Raw genomic sequence first — 13756 nt, 5'->3', positions numbered from 1 at the left:
TCACCCGTGCAGCGTTTGCCTGGTGGGTCATCTGGATCAGCTGGAACACGGACAAGTGTGTCAGGGTGGGTGACGGGTGTTGTGTGATGAAAATTTTCCTGGAGAGACATGCACACTTACTCAACCCAGACTGGGAGCCCAGGACAGACCCAAGAACAGATACCACCAAAGCCCAACTTGGTGAACCAATGAATTTTATTGGGGTTACTTACAGGTATATGGGTGAGGGGTTTACTATGGGAACAGAAATGCCTCAAAGGCAGTTGCATCACCAAAGCCCACCCCAGCATGGCTGACAGCTCACAGGAGCTGGGAACTGGGAGCATGTCACACAGCCTGGAGGTGGTTCAACAGGTTAGTGTCCCTTCCAGGGGCTTCAGGCGCTTGGTGGGTTTCTGCTTTTTCCGGGTCTCTGGTCTGTCTAGTCTTGAAGTCCTCTAAGGGGCACGGCAGCTCCTTCCCTATGAGAGAGACTCGCAGCTTTTATTGCTTCCTCAGGCAGGGAAGGGCTTAGTGAATCTGGTCAGTTTCAGGAACTTCCTAAAGCTGTTTTGAGTTGTTTACCCTCCTGTTTAAGGAGCCTCCTCCAGGATGGAGTGTTTCCATATCAGAGGAAAGTGTTACACACAGAGGTAGGTCGGCTTTGTACTCTCCTGTGGTGTCTGCCTGAGGGTCAGACCTACTCAGGTTAGGCGGTGAGGGACAGGAATTTGGGACCAGTGTTGGATCCTATTGCCTGTCTCTTGAGGGCCTACATTTGTCCTTACTTCAAGAGGATCAAATCTGGGATCTCACTCTGAGGTGGCAAAGTTCATTTGTCTGTCCCAAGACAAAAAGTTTACTACTAACCAGGTGTGGTGGTGCATACCTGTGGCTGGGGACCTGGGCTTAGGCCTTGCTCTGCCCTTGAATTTGGGAGGTAGAGGCAGGCAGATTAAGAGTTAAAGGCTAGCCTCATTTGCATAGCGAATTCAAGGCCAGGGTATACTACAGGAGACCCTATCTTTAAAAAAAGAAAGGAGGGGAGGTGGGGGGATGACACGCATGTTTAATCCCAGCATTCAGGAGGCAGAGGCAGGCAGATCTCTGTCAGTTCAAGGTCAGCCTGGTCTACAAGACAAGTTCTAGCACAGCCAGGGCTACACAGAGAAACCCTCTCTCAAAAACAGTAAAGGAAAAAAAAAGTTAGAGAAGCCAAACTTGGTGATGCACACCTTTAACCCCAGGACTCTGGAGGTAGAGAAGAGGGAATTTCTGAGTTTGAGGCCAACCCGGTCTACAGAGTAGTTCCAGGAGCCAGAGCTACACAGAAAGACCCTATCTCCAAAAACCAAAACAAGAAAGAAAGAAACGGGGGGAGGGGGACTGGAGTGATGGCTCTTGGTAAAAGCACCTACTGCTTTTGTCTGGGACCAGGTTCAGTTCCCAGCACTCACACAGCACCTACACCTGTCCCAGGATCTGACACCTCTTCTAGCCTCTGCCTATACCAGGCACACACTGTAGTGCACAGACACGCATGCAGGCAAAACACTCATATGCATTAAATACTTTTTTAAAGGCTCCCATTCATTGTCACAGAGCAAGCAGACTACACTTTGCCCACTACCGGTCCCTGGTGATGGGTGGTGAGGACAGTGCAGGCCTGTCACTGGATGACTGCTGCCTCTGGAAGGGCAGATGAGTGAGCCATGTTGGGGAGACTTCCTGCGTGCCCTTCAAACGCTTCAGATTCGGGGCTTCCACATTAAATGCTTTTCTTCCTGTATCAAGCTAAGATCCTGGTGTCACTTCTGAGTCTATTTTTACAAGTGAATCTATCTAAATTGAGAGGTCGGAACATGGGCCTGGGTCTCAGAAGTCTCCAGGTCGGTGGCTCAAAAGTTCCCCCTCTGGTGTTACAGATACATGTAATAATCCTGCTGCACATAACCTGCAACCTTGATGATGCCACTGTCCCTATCGCATCTTGCTCTTACTCAGCTGCTTTGAAACTTACTGGCTGTGTGTATGTTCCATGTTCCTGATCAACCAGACCTTGTACTGCTTTCATTCTGCACATGGGGCTTTCTCTGCCTAAGATACCTTTGTTCCTTCATCCTTCTACCTGGCTAGTGCATACATACCACACACATCACATCACATCACATACATACACACATCATACCACATACATACCACATGCACAATATACACATACCACACATGCATAAACAAAAATATATACCACACACATCACATATGTACACTATACATACCACACATACCACACACATAGATGAATACATACCACACACACCATATACATACATATATACTACACACATCCTCTTTCACCGAGTCAGGAAGCACCAGTGTTGCCCTGAATTTGTGGCATTTTTATACCGTGAATTGTGTATCTTCACTAGACTGTGCACCCCTAGATCACACGTCATTGGGTCACACCTACCTAAGGACTCCCATCAAAGGCCTCTAGGAGGCTACAGAGATGACAGGTATGAAAAGGAACAGCTAAAGCCATCTCGAGTCCACAGTCTCATGCAGGGCCTCTGGAATAAGGGCCCAGCGTGGTCACTGGATGTGGATGAGGCGGGCAGGCGCAGGGGACAGCAGATGGAAGTCTCCTAGCACTGCTCTCGGCTGCTCCCTCCGTCGGGAGGCTACCTAGATGCTTTCTGGCCCACAGCAAGGTCGTTGGCAAGCCATCTCCCCATCTGCCTACAGTAATGACTCCACCACCTCAGGTGATACTGTCCACAGGGGCCCACAGAGAGGAGATCATCATTGATGATTAAGTATGTTGCAGAGCTAGGTAACTGAGTGTGACCTCATTATGACTGAGGAAGTGATATGTGCAGAGATGGGGTCTGTCTGGTCCTGCCGGGAGTTCTACACCATCTGCCACAGGACCCGAGCATATGAAGTATTTGCTCTTTGTCTGCAGAGCTGGAAACGCAGAGATCGAGTACGGAGAAGAAAGTTCATGTTTCCTGAGGCCTAGACCGGCAGGCTTGTCTTAGCAGGGTGCATGCTGGAAGTCAAAGCAGCAATGAACTGTCATGTTCTCGTGCTCATGTAGGAACAGAGATTGGGGGGATGACGGGGACAGACGGGGACAAGTGATTCCAAGACAGGGGTTCCTGGAGGATAGCCTTTCAGGCCTGGGGTAACTCGGGGACAAAGCTGTCCTGGCGTGAGAGACGTCAAGCCACACGGAAAGGCTGTTCCGTGCGGTGGCTGGACAGGCATGAGGTGATGAAGAAGAGAAACAAACAGAAGTCCTTACCATGGTAGGGAGGAGTTACGTGTCAACAAAGAGTTACGCTCTACTGTGGCCTAAAGACTACATGTAAGAGAGTTACATGGTGGGAGGGAGCTGAGCCCTGCTGGGGCCTAGACTGAGGATATTTTCAAAAGGCGTGTTGTCTCTTGGACTTTTACTTACTCTTTATGCCAAGAACTGTATCTTGGCTGCCTTGAGAAATAGTTCCAAGAGCCTTGTCCTGCTGCTTCTGTAAACCTGCTTGTTTGTTTGTTTTTGTTTTTTCAAGACAGGGTTTCTCTGTGTAGCCCTAGCTGTCCTGGAACTTGATCTGTAGACTAGGCTGGCCTCAAACTCAGAGATCCACCTGCTTCTGCAAGTGCTGGGATTAAACATGCTGGTTTTTAAAAATTAGAAGTCTAATCATGCAAACTAAAATGTCAAGCCCCCCAATCAGGGCAATGCCCAGAGGTGATCCAGAACATAGAGCCAACAGGAACTCTGAGGATTAACTTGAGTTAGCATCAGCCGATACAATAAAGTTGAGTTCTCCATCTCTCCGAGTGCAGACTGGTGGTGTCTTGGGTGGGGATGTCTGCTCCTCGTACAGCCTGACATTGTGGAGAAACTGTTTACGAAGCAAAGAACAAGGACTAGTGAGATGGTCGGGGAGGCAGGAAGCGGGTGTCATGTCTCGGTATAGACATGACACAAAGCATAGAGTTTTATTGAAGATCGATGCCTTAACAGATATTCTGGAAATTCTATCTGGTTGGAGTATCAAAGGGGAGAGCTAACGCAGAAGGAACTTTTATTTAAAAATATAGTCCTGAGAGATGTTGCTGCCTCCTTCCAGGAGGGGGCGCTGCAGGACAGGCCTGGAACTTAATTAGGCTCAGTCACCCCTGGGCTCTCAACCAAAAGTATCTGGGCCTTAAGGCTCAACTCATCCCTTTCCCAGTGACTGCAAATTCTGTGCCAGAGGGATGGAAAGATGTCAGGAATCTGGATCTAGGCTCTGAGAGGTGCTCTCAAAGTCCTGCATCTTCTAAAAGTAGCCCTGCCTCATGACCACACACCACCTGCTCACTACTGGGAGTCTCTCTCCAAAGTTCTCTGACCCGAGCACTGCTCTGGGCCAGCAAAAAGGCTCTCTCACAAATACATCTTTGGACTTCTTGGCCATTCTCAAACTGAGGTGGGAACCTGTCATCTTTTTGTCTTGTTTTGATTTTTTTCAAGACAGGGTTTTTCTGTGTAATATTTCTGGCTGTCCTGGAACTTGCTTTGTAGACCAGGCTGGCCTCAAACTCACAGAGATGCTGGGATTAAAGGTGTGCGCCACTGCCTGAATGGGACCTTGGCACCTTAGTAAGACACACAGGGACAGCTGAAGCTGAGCGGAATGTTCTAGAGACAGGTACTGTACAGTGCCTTCCTAGTTCAGGCCAGGCTGAATCCTGCTGCAGAGGGGTCAATGCCTAGGCATCTGGGAGAAGTACAGGAATAAGGTGGTTTAAGGTCAGAAGCTGGAGTCCTTATCAAGTAACTGCCTCTTTGTGCCTTCTACTCTAAATGGATTTTGAGAAAGGTTCTTGCTCTGTAGCCTTGGCTGACCTGGAATTCTTATGTAGGCCAGGCTGGCCTTGAACTTGCAGTGAGCGAGCTTCCTGCTTCTGCGTCCCAAATGCTAGGATTACAGATGTACGGCACCGTGCCCAGCCCTGATGAACACATTAACAGTGCCTTTCTGAATGGCTTAGAGCCTGAATGAAATAATCTGCATGAAGTGGGTTACTCTGGGGGACCAGAACACCAACGGCACACCAACCTTATTCTACCTCCTAAGGACAGTGTTTGAAATCAGGACACTGCAGGGAACAGGCCTGATAATTCCTACAAGTGATGCCAAGAGGAAGAGGAAGGCCTCCCTAGGGCTTTTTGGCAAGGAGCCCAGGATTTGAAGGAGGAAGACTGGAGAAGGAACAGAGTTCAGAGAGGCTTCGAATCCAGCAGACTGGCCAAGAAGACAAAGGGGCAGATTTGTCCTTCAAGACCCCACCCAGCTCAGGCCTGTCCCTGTCTGCAACAGCTAGTCAATAGGCTGGTGACTAGCCAGCTGACTCAGGCAGTGCCAATTAAACCTGCTCCAAAGGGTGGCACATGCCCCTTCCTCCTTAAGCTCCTCTCCGAGGGCTGTCCTGGAGCCACACCACGGCTTCAGGAACAGAAGCCTGGGGCTGGAGATGGCCTGGCAGTTAAAACTGCTTACTTCACAGAGGACCCAGGTTCAGTTCCCAGCATCCACATCAGCTAACTCGCTATTTCCTGCTCCAGGAAATCTGATGCCATCTGCTGGACTCTTTGGGCACCTGCACACATGTGTACATGCACACAGACAGACAGACAGACAGACACACACACACACAAATAAATAACAAATCTAAAAAAACAACAAAAAGAAAAGGACCCTTTCATGACCTTCCGTCTAGGGCCCAGGCTCTCCTCCCATCTTCCTGAAATGGCAGGCTTGGCAGAAGGCTGACAGGAAGCCTCACACCCTGTCTACTAAGGATATTTGGAGAACTTCTGGGACTCGGCCATGAGCTGAGCCATTAGCTCAGAGCTGCGGTGTAGTCCATGAGAAAAGGGAAAACAACCAATCTACAGCAACAAACAAGCTTTCCATTATTAAGGAAACCCAACCCCAAACAAACGACCACACACCATGATGTCACATTTTTTCTGACTGATTTACTGACATTTCTCAGATGTTGTACAGTTCTCCTTTGTCTCCGCTCTGCCAAGTCAGGGCCCTCCTCCCCATGTATAATACAGAAATCTCCTTTCCTGTGGGAAGAGCCTGCCTGGGGGCTGGAAGGGTCTCGTCACATGGGAGGGTGGGTGAAGATCCCTAAGGGATGACCTGTTGCCCTCACCAGTACTGAGACTCCCCAGTCTAAGACGGGCACAGCTTCCTGCCATCTCCCCTTAGGACTCAGCCAGGCTAGTTCCTTTTATTGGGCTCTCTCATCCTGTCAGACCACAAGTCAGGCTAAGCAGCCCACAGATGGATCCTTTGCTGCCCCTGCTCTCCGGTAGAACCACCTGCATACACGGCTAGCCTGAGAGCGCTGGCCACCCTGCAAATCTGAGGAGTCAGTAACGGACGGATGGGCTTTTTCCTGGGCCACCTTCAACCAGCTCCTAGCCCTGGCCCAAGCTGATTTATTAAACAAAAGACACTGTCTCTGCTATTGCCAGTCCCAGCTCCCAGTCCCTCCCTGGTCCCTCTGCCCCGTGGGAGGAAGGATGTGTAGGCTCACAGGTTGTTCCGCTGAAGTGCTTCACATAGGTTCTGGTTGGCATCTGGCTCCTCGGTCAGCATCTCCACAGTCTCCCACTCCCCAGATCGGCTCGACCTTTTAATGGCATCTACCACGCTCTGCATGTATAGTCCATCCTCAAATGAGGCAGCCATAGAGACCGGGGTGCGGTCCCAGGTACGGCGATCCCCTTGGCCCTGGAAGGACTGGCGTAAGGCCTGCACCATATAGACCATACCTTTCAAGTAGAGCAGTGGGACATCCTGGAGACCCTGCTCCGGGAGCCCCGCACCCACAGTCAGCGAGTCTCTCACCAGCAGTTCCTCCTGTGCAGCCGAGTTCTTCTGCCCATAGAGGTCAGCTCCCCGGGCAACAAGACGTCCTGCTGAGCCCACAACCATGACTTCATGTACAAAGGCACCTGGCATGTTGAAGTTGAGCGTCACTGTGCTGCACACCCCCCCACCCATGAGCATCTGGAAGAAACAGAAGTCATCGCTGGTGACATGCCGGATGCCGCGGATGGTGGCGTTCTGCCGCACAAAGGTCTTAAGGAGCCCATGCACCTTCTCAGCTTTCTGGCCAGTCAGGTGGGTCAACAGGTCCACGATGTAGGTGCCCATGGTGTGCAGGCCCCCGCCACCCATGAGCTCATCACATATCCAGCCATAGCTGGGGCTGAGCAGGCTCCCAGAGTAGATGCGGGCGTCACAGATCATCACTGCACCTACGTAGTGCTCCGCGATCAGCTGCTTCATGCGCACAAAAGCAGGCAAGAAGCGCAGCACGTTCCCCACCAGGCTCATCAGCTGTGGGTAGTAGCGAGACGCTGTCACCATCCGGAAGGCGTCCACTGATGTCGCTGCTTTCTCACACACCACATTCTTCCCGATGCCTGTGAATAAAAGACAACGGGAAATCCTCAAACTGTCACAAGATTTGCCTTGTAGGGGGCTGGAGAGATGGCTCAGCGGTTGAGAGCACTGCCTACTGTTCCAGAGGTCCTGAGTTCAATTCCCAGCAACCACATGGTGACACACAATCATTTGTAGTAAGATCTGGTGTCCTCTTCTGGCCTGCAGAACACTGTATACATAATGAATAAATAAATCTTTTTTTTTTTTTTTTTGGTTTTTCGAGACAGGGTTTCTCTGTGGCTTTGGAGCCTGTCCTGGAACTAGCTCTGTAGACCAGGCTGGTCTCGAACTAACAGAGATCCACCTGCCTCTGCCTCTCGAGTGCTGGGATTAAAGGCGCGCGCCACCATCGCCCGGCTGAATAAATAAATCTTAAAAAAAAAAAAGAAAAGATTTGCCTTGTAGGGAGAAAAAAATCTTTTTTTGGGAGGGGAACGCAAGTTTTTCCATGTAGCTTTGACTGTCCTGGAATTTGTTCTGTAGACCAGGCTGGCCTCCAACTCAAAGATCTGCCTGCCTCTGCCTCCCAGGTGCTAGGAGCAATGGCATGAACTAACACAACACAATTTTATTTCTCAAGTCTGACAAGATGGGAAGGAGAAGCCGGGCGATGGTGGCGCACGCCTTTAATCCCAGCACTCAGGAGGCAGAGGCAGGCGGATCTCTGAGAGTTTGAGGCCAGCCTGGTCTACAAGAGCTAGTTCCAGGACAGGAACCAAAAGCTACGGAGAAACCCTGTCTCGGAAAAAAAAAAAAAAGATGGGATGGAGACAAGAGGAGCTGGAGTTTAAGGCCAGCCTGGATTACATAAGAGCCAGTCTGTGTGCGCGCGCGCGTGTGTGTGTGTGTGTGTGTGTGTGTGTGTGTGTGTGTGCGCACACACACACACCTCTAGAATGTCCCCTACACAAACAGGTGATCTGGAAGGGAGGAGATTTAGAACATACTGGAAAGGTCTCAGTGCCTGGGTTCTTTCACTGAAGCGGTAATGGGTACTGGGGATGGTCAGGACCACGTGAGGCTTCACAGGGGAGTTAATGGGGTTAAGGGAACAGGGGCGTAGGGCACATAGAGAGGGGGTGACATATGCCAAGACTTTAAGGCAGAGTGAGGCCGAGTTAGACTTGCTAGCACCCTGGCTGCATGTCAGGACATAGAACCAGACAGATTACAAGCTATTTAAAGCGATATGGGAAAGTAGATGGACAACAGGCACCACTCACTCCCGAGATATTCAAGGTAAGATCCAAATCGGGGCTCCAGAGAGTCCCTAGCTCAAAGCTTCCCCATCTGGGTTTCCTGAGTGAAAAATCACTGTAGGCACCTCATATGTATCATTTTCAAAAATATTTTGTCTGTGTGGTGTATGAAAGTATATGTTTGTATGCATGCATGTGTCTGTACAGCTAGTCATACAATGAATGCATACAGAGGCCACATCTAAAACCAGGTGTCCACTTCTACCACTTTTCAGGTTTTTTTATACATAGTCTCTTTGTGTAGGTAGCTACAGCTGGCCTTGAACTCACTTAGTAGACCAGGTTGGCCTTGAACTCACAGAGAACCAGCCCCCCCCCCCGCCCCCCCCCACCCCGCTTCTAACCAGAGTGCTGGGATTAAAGGCGTGTGCCACCACGCACCACACCAAGTTATCTGACTTGCATACATCCTACGGACTTGGTCTTCAAGCTGCGTCCAGAATCTAACCAGTTCTGTCACTGTCCCCATTCAGGTTATCAATGTTTTGTTTTGCTTGGATTGTAACAAAGGTCATTTCTTGGTAGCAACGAGACAAGAAGATGAGGAGTTCAAGGCCAGTCTTGGCTACACAGCCAGCGTGAGGCCCTATCTCAAACAACCACTCCCCACTCTCAAAGTCACTTAACTGCTCTCTGCCTCGCTCTGGCAACCCTTCCGTTTTCTCACAGCATGACGGTCACATTTCTGTTCAAGCTTGTTACAGTATGACATTCTCCAAAGGTCCATGGGTTGATCCCCAACACCTGGTGCTACTGGGAACAAAAACCTTTGGCAGGAACTGGGGCCGTTGGAGGCCATGTCTTTGAATGCGGTGCTGAGTTCCCCTGTTCTTTCTCTTTGCTTCGCTGCTGCTGTCAAGTACAGAGTTTTGCTCCTAAGCTGGGCATGGTGGCTCACATCTGCAATCCCAGCAATCAGAGGTTCAAACAGGAAGATTATGAGCTTGAGGCCAGCCAAGGCTACACAGCGAGAGCCTGTCTCACACACAGGGCAGCCTTTGTAAGACTTTAAGACAATCCTGAAGCCATTTTTGACAATTCTGAATCCTCTCAGCCTCTGTGCCATAGTGCTTCCCCTCCTCCCCTGGGAACCAAGGACCTAACAGCTACACTCACACATACTCAGTTCCTGAACAATTACCCGTATACGTATGCTTTGGTTCGGTCCCCTGGGAAACGGGGTCAAAATGACCTCTTACCTCATTTGATCTGGCAACAGCTCTCCAGTCAATTATTGGTAATAGCCCTTTCAAATAAGCCAATCAGAATAGTCAAAGAACAACCCCCCTTACTTGCTAAAAGTAGACTGTACCTGCTATTCAAGGTCCCTCGGCTTCCCGAATGCTGGGGGACCCTGTCATGACAGAATTACTAAAATCCTCATGCTGTGGTGTATGAGATGGTCTCTGGGGACCACTCCTCCTTGGTGTTTGGACGCTAGAGTCCAACACCTTGTTCCACCACGCGCTCTTTGCCTTACTCTTCTGGATCACATGGATCCAGAGGCGATGAAGCTACTCCAAGGTTAAAAGGCTAAAACCGCCAGCAAAGCAAACCTTTCCTTTTAAACTCAGAGATTCTCCTGCCGCGGCCTCCGAGGGTTGGGACTGGCAGGTGACATTCGCCTGGCCAGCCTGTCTTTTTAAGCTGTGGATCTCGAATACTTTGTTCCCGGAATGGAAATCTAACGTAACATAAAACTTAGATGGATCAGAGTATCTCTCCCAGAAAAGCCTTCCAATGGAGTCACCTCTCATTCAGAATAAAAGTCAAAGTTCAACCACCAGGCATGACAGCATGTGCCTATGATTCCAGCACTTGGGAGGCGGGGAATTGCAGACCTGCCTGGACTATACCAAAAGACTTTGTCCCAGAAAGAATTAGTGTAGTGTGAATTTTAATTGGTCTTAATAATAAAAACTTGGAGTCAGATATTAGAGGGTGAAAGCTGGAAGTCAGAGGAGAACAGCCAGCCACTAATTCTTACTGATATGGAATCCTCAGACCAAATGGGGTATCCTGTCTCTACAAGTTCTCAGACTGAATCTCCAGACTGAATGCGGTGAGTTCCTGTCTCACAGACTACTCTAGCCAGGACCCCTGCACTTTTTTATTACACAGAGAATGGATAAGAAATGATACAGCCACCTCCTCCCAGTACTTGACAATTAACCCAAATTTTTCTTTCTTTTCTTTTTTTTTTTTTTTTTTTTTCGAGACAGGGTTTCTCTGTGGTTTTGGAGCCTGTCCTGGAACTAGCTCTTGTAGACCAGGCTGACCTCGAACTCACAGAGATCCGCCTGCCTCTGCCTCCCGAGTGCTGGGATTAAAGGCGTGCGCCACCACCGCCCGGCCCAAATTTTTCTTTTCAGGATCCCCTAAAGATAGAAAATGAATTACGCACAACCTTCTGGAATCACCAAAATAAGATAGATAACGGAGTATTTTCTATGAATTTGTCAAACGCTAATGACTAGATATTGTTAATGTAAATATTGTCTGTACATATTATATATAGCTATTATGCTTATATACATAGTTTGTCTTATATTAGTTATAACCTTTTATAAATTTTAGACAAAAAGAAGGAAATGTGTTGACATTTTGTTTGTGATCTAATAAAGCATGCCTGAAGATCAGAGTGTGGAGCTAGCCACTAGTTAGCCATAGAGACCAGGCAGTGGTGGCTCACACCTTTAATTCCAGTATTCCGGAATAACAAGCCTTTAATCCCAACACTAGGGAGGGGGAGACAGGAAGGGATATGGCTGGGTGGAGAGGGGAATATAGGGTGGGAAGAGACAGGAATTTCGTGGAGATAAGAACTAGTGGCTGGCTAGTCTGCTTCTCTGATCTTCAGGCAAGCTTTATTTGTTAGATCACAAACAAAATCTCACCACAGATTAGGGCCGAGGAGATGGCTCAGTGGGGGGACTCGGGGAAAGCCCTATACAAGTCTGAGGACCTGAGTTCAATCCCCAGATTCTACAGTAGAAAGTCGTCCGCTGAGCCCCACCACGTATTCTGTGGCACATGTATATGTACATTCATACATACACACACACACCTACATACACATGACATTCACACAAACACACACCTAGGGCTGGAGAGATGGCTCAGTGGTTAAGAGCATTGCCTGCTCTTCCAAAGGTTCTGAGTTCAATTCCCGGCAACCACATGGTGGCTCACAACCATCTGTAATGAGGTCTGGTGTCCTCTTCTGGCCTGCAGACATATACACAAGACAGAGTATTGTATACATAATAAATAAGTAAATATTAAAAAAACACACCTACATACACACACGCGATGACATGTATGACAATTTTTGTTTCTTTGTTTTTGAGACAGGGTTTCTGTGTGACAGTCTTACCTGTCCTAGAACTCACTTTATAGACCAGGCTGGCCTTGAACTCACAGAGATCACCTGTCTCTGCCTCCTGAGTGCTGGGATCAAAAGCATGTGCCACCATGCCTGACTGATAATAAATTTTTAAAGTAAAAACTTGCCTGGCATATATGTTCAATTTCAGCCTGGAAATTTAGAAAGATCCAGTCTCAAAATATAAAAAGGAAAAGAGGACTAAGGATGAGCCCAGCTCTTGCTCCGCACGCATGAGGCCCTAGGGTCAACCCCAGGCACTGAAAAAACACAAAATTCTATTAGTGGTCCACTGATACAACCTTCAAGTCTGACCAGAGACCCTTCCAAAACCTCCTTTAGCTCTTTCTCCCTGCCGTGGTCCCTCTTCTGCTCAGCCTTCACTGGCTGCTGGGAGAAGGTGCTGCTGTGCTCGAGAGCCTGGTGGTTAGGGAGAGGCAGCAGTCCTTAGAACCAAGGAAGCTAACAGGCAGACCTCGACACCATCACAGTAAGGGAAATCTTGAGAGGGACTACACTCTGCAGACCAGACTGGCCTCGAACTCACCGCCTGCCTGTATTCCTGGTTCTTATGGAAGACCTCTGGGCACACAAGGGCCATCTGCACTGACCTGGCTCCACAGCTGCTGCCTAGTTAGAGGGGCAGCTTCCAAACCTTGATGCCCCCTCTCCAGATCCTCACTGTACCTCCCTCTAGGTGTGCACACCTGCAAGAGCTCCAGTGCTCATTCCCTCGGTCCCTGGCACACTCGCTGAGTGTTTTCTGATGAGATCAAGGTGGGATGCAGATGACTTCAGGTGGTCACTGCAGGGCACAGCCTGTCCTGCTGCATGGATCCCGCCCCTCCCAGGGGCCCAGCTGGGAAACTCCTCTAGTTGACCTGCACAAATACTGGCTACCATCGACCATAAATCTTGCAGAAAAAAATGAAAGAAAGGAAGTATGACTAATGTCTCCCATGATGGATGGGACACAGCCAGCCAAATAGCAAGAAAGTGTCAACTATTAGTGGCAAACTTAGACACTTCATAAAAAACGACCTGCAGTTTGTCTGCCTCTCAGAGTTCTGGCTATCACTAGGAAATGATAATCCACCTTACAGGGAAGATGTCTGCAGTAACTGAGGTAACCCAGGTAAGGCGTCTGGCTCAGCACAACCATCAGTGATTCGCGTTTACCAAATCGCTGGAGAGGCTGAATACAGCAGAATGGCTTCTTGAGATTCAGACTTGAAGATTCACACAAATGTTCCGATTTCTAGGCAAATCGTTTCTGTGTTTAATGTTGAAAATGTCTTCTTCTTCTTGAGGAAGGGGGTGTTAAGATAGGGTCTTACTCTGTAAGCCAGCTACCCGCAAACTTACTCTATTATAATATCATATTAGTACTGTCACGAGGCCTCTCACAGAAAGAGAGGAGCTCTTTAGCAGTTCAGGCCTCACAATAGCCACGGCAGAGAAGATGTTTTTGGCAATCCTGCCAGCTCCCTACTTCCTACACCTACCCCAGCCACCCTGACCCTCAAGATGTCCACAAAACATTTATCATCAACACATATGCGGGTCTCAGGCCTGAGCTCTGGGGATGATGAACCTTAGTGCTCTAC

General features: G+C 49.0%; 1 protein-coding gene across 5 annotated transcripts in view; it reads right to left on the bottom strand.

Annotated features, from left to right (window-relative positions):
• Window positions 1-177: 177 nt before the first annotated feature.
• The window catches only part of Gfod2 (Gfo/Idh/MocA-like oxidoreductase domain containing 2), a 47378-nt gene continuing 33799 nt past the window's right edge, over window positions 178-13756 (bottom strand). For all 5 annotated transcript variants that reach the window (XM_075977149.1, XM_075977153.1, XM_075977152.1 and 2 more), the window contains exon 3: window positions 178-7483. In XM_075977149.1, coding sequence (XP_075833264.1) covers window positions 6585-7483 — 899 coding nt within the window. In that variant the 3' untranslated portion in view covers window positions 178-6584. The remainder of the gene's footprint in view (window positions 7484-13756) is intronic.

Source organism: Microtus pennsylvanicus, chromosome 6, assembly GCF_037038515.1.
Source record: "Microtus pennsylvanicus isolate mMicPen1 chromosome 6, mMicPen1.hap1, whole genome shotgun sequence".
Lineage (NCBI taxonomy): Eukaryota > Metazoa > Chordata > Mammalia > Rodentia > Cricetidae > Microtus > Microtus pennsylvanicus.
Note: the sequence above shows the minus strand (reverse complement) of the source record. Positions and strands in the feature narration are given on the sequence as shown.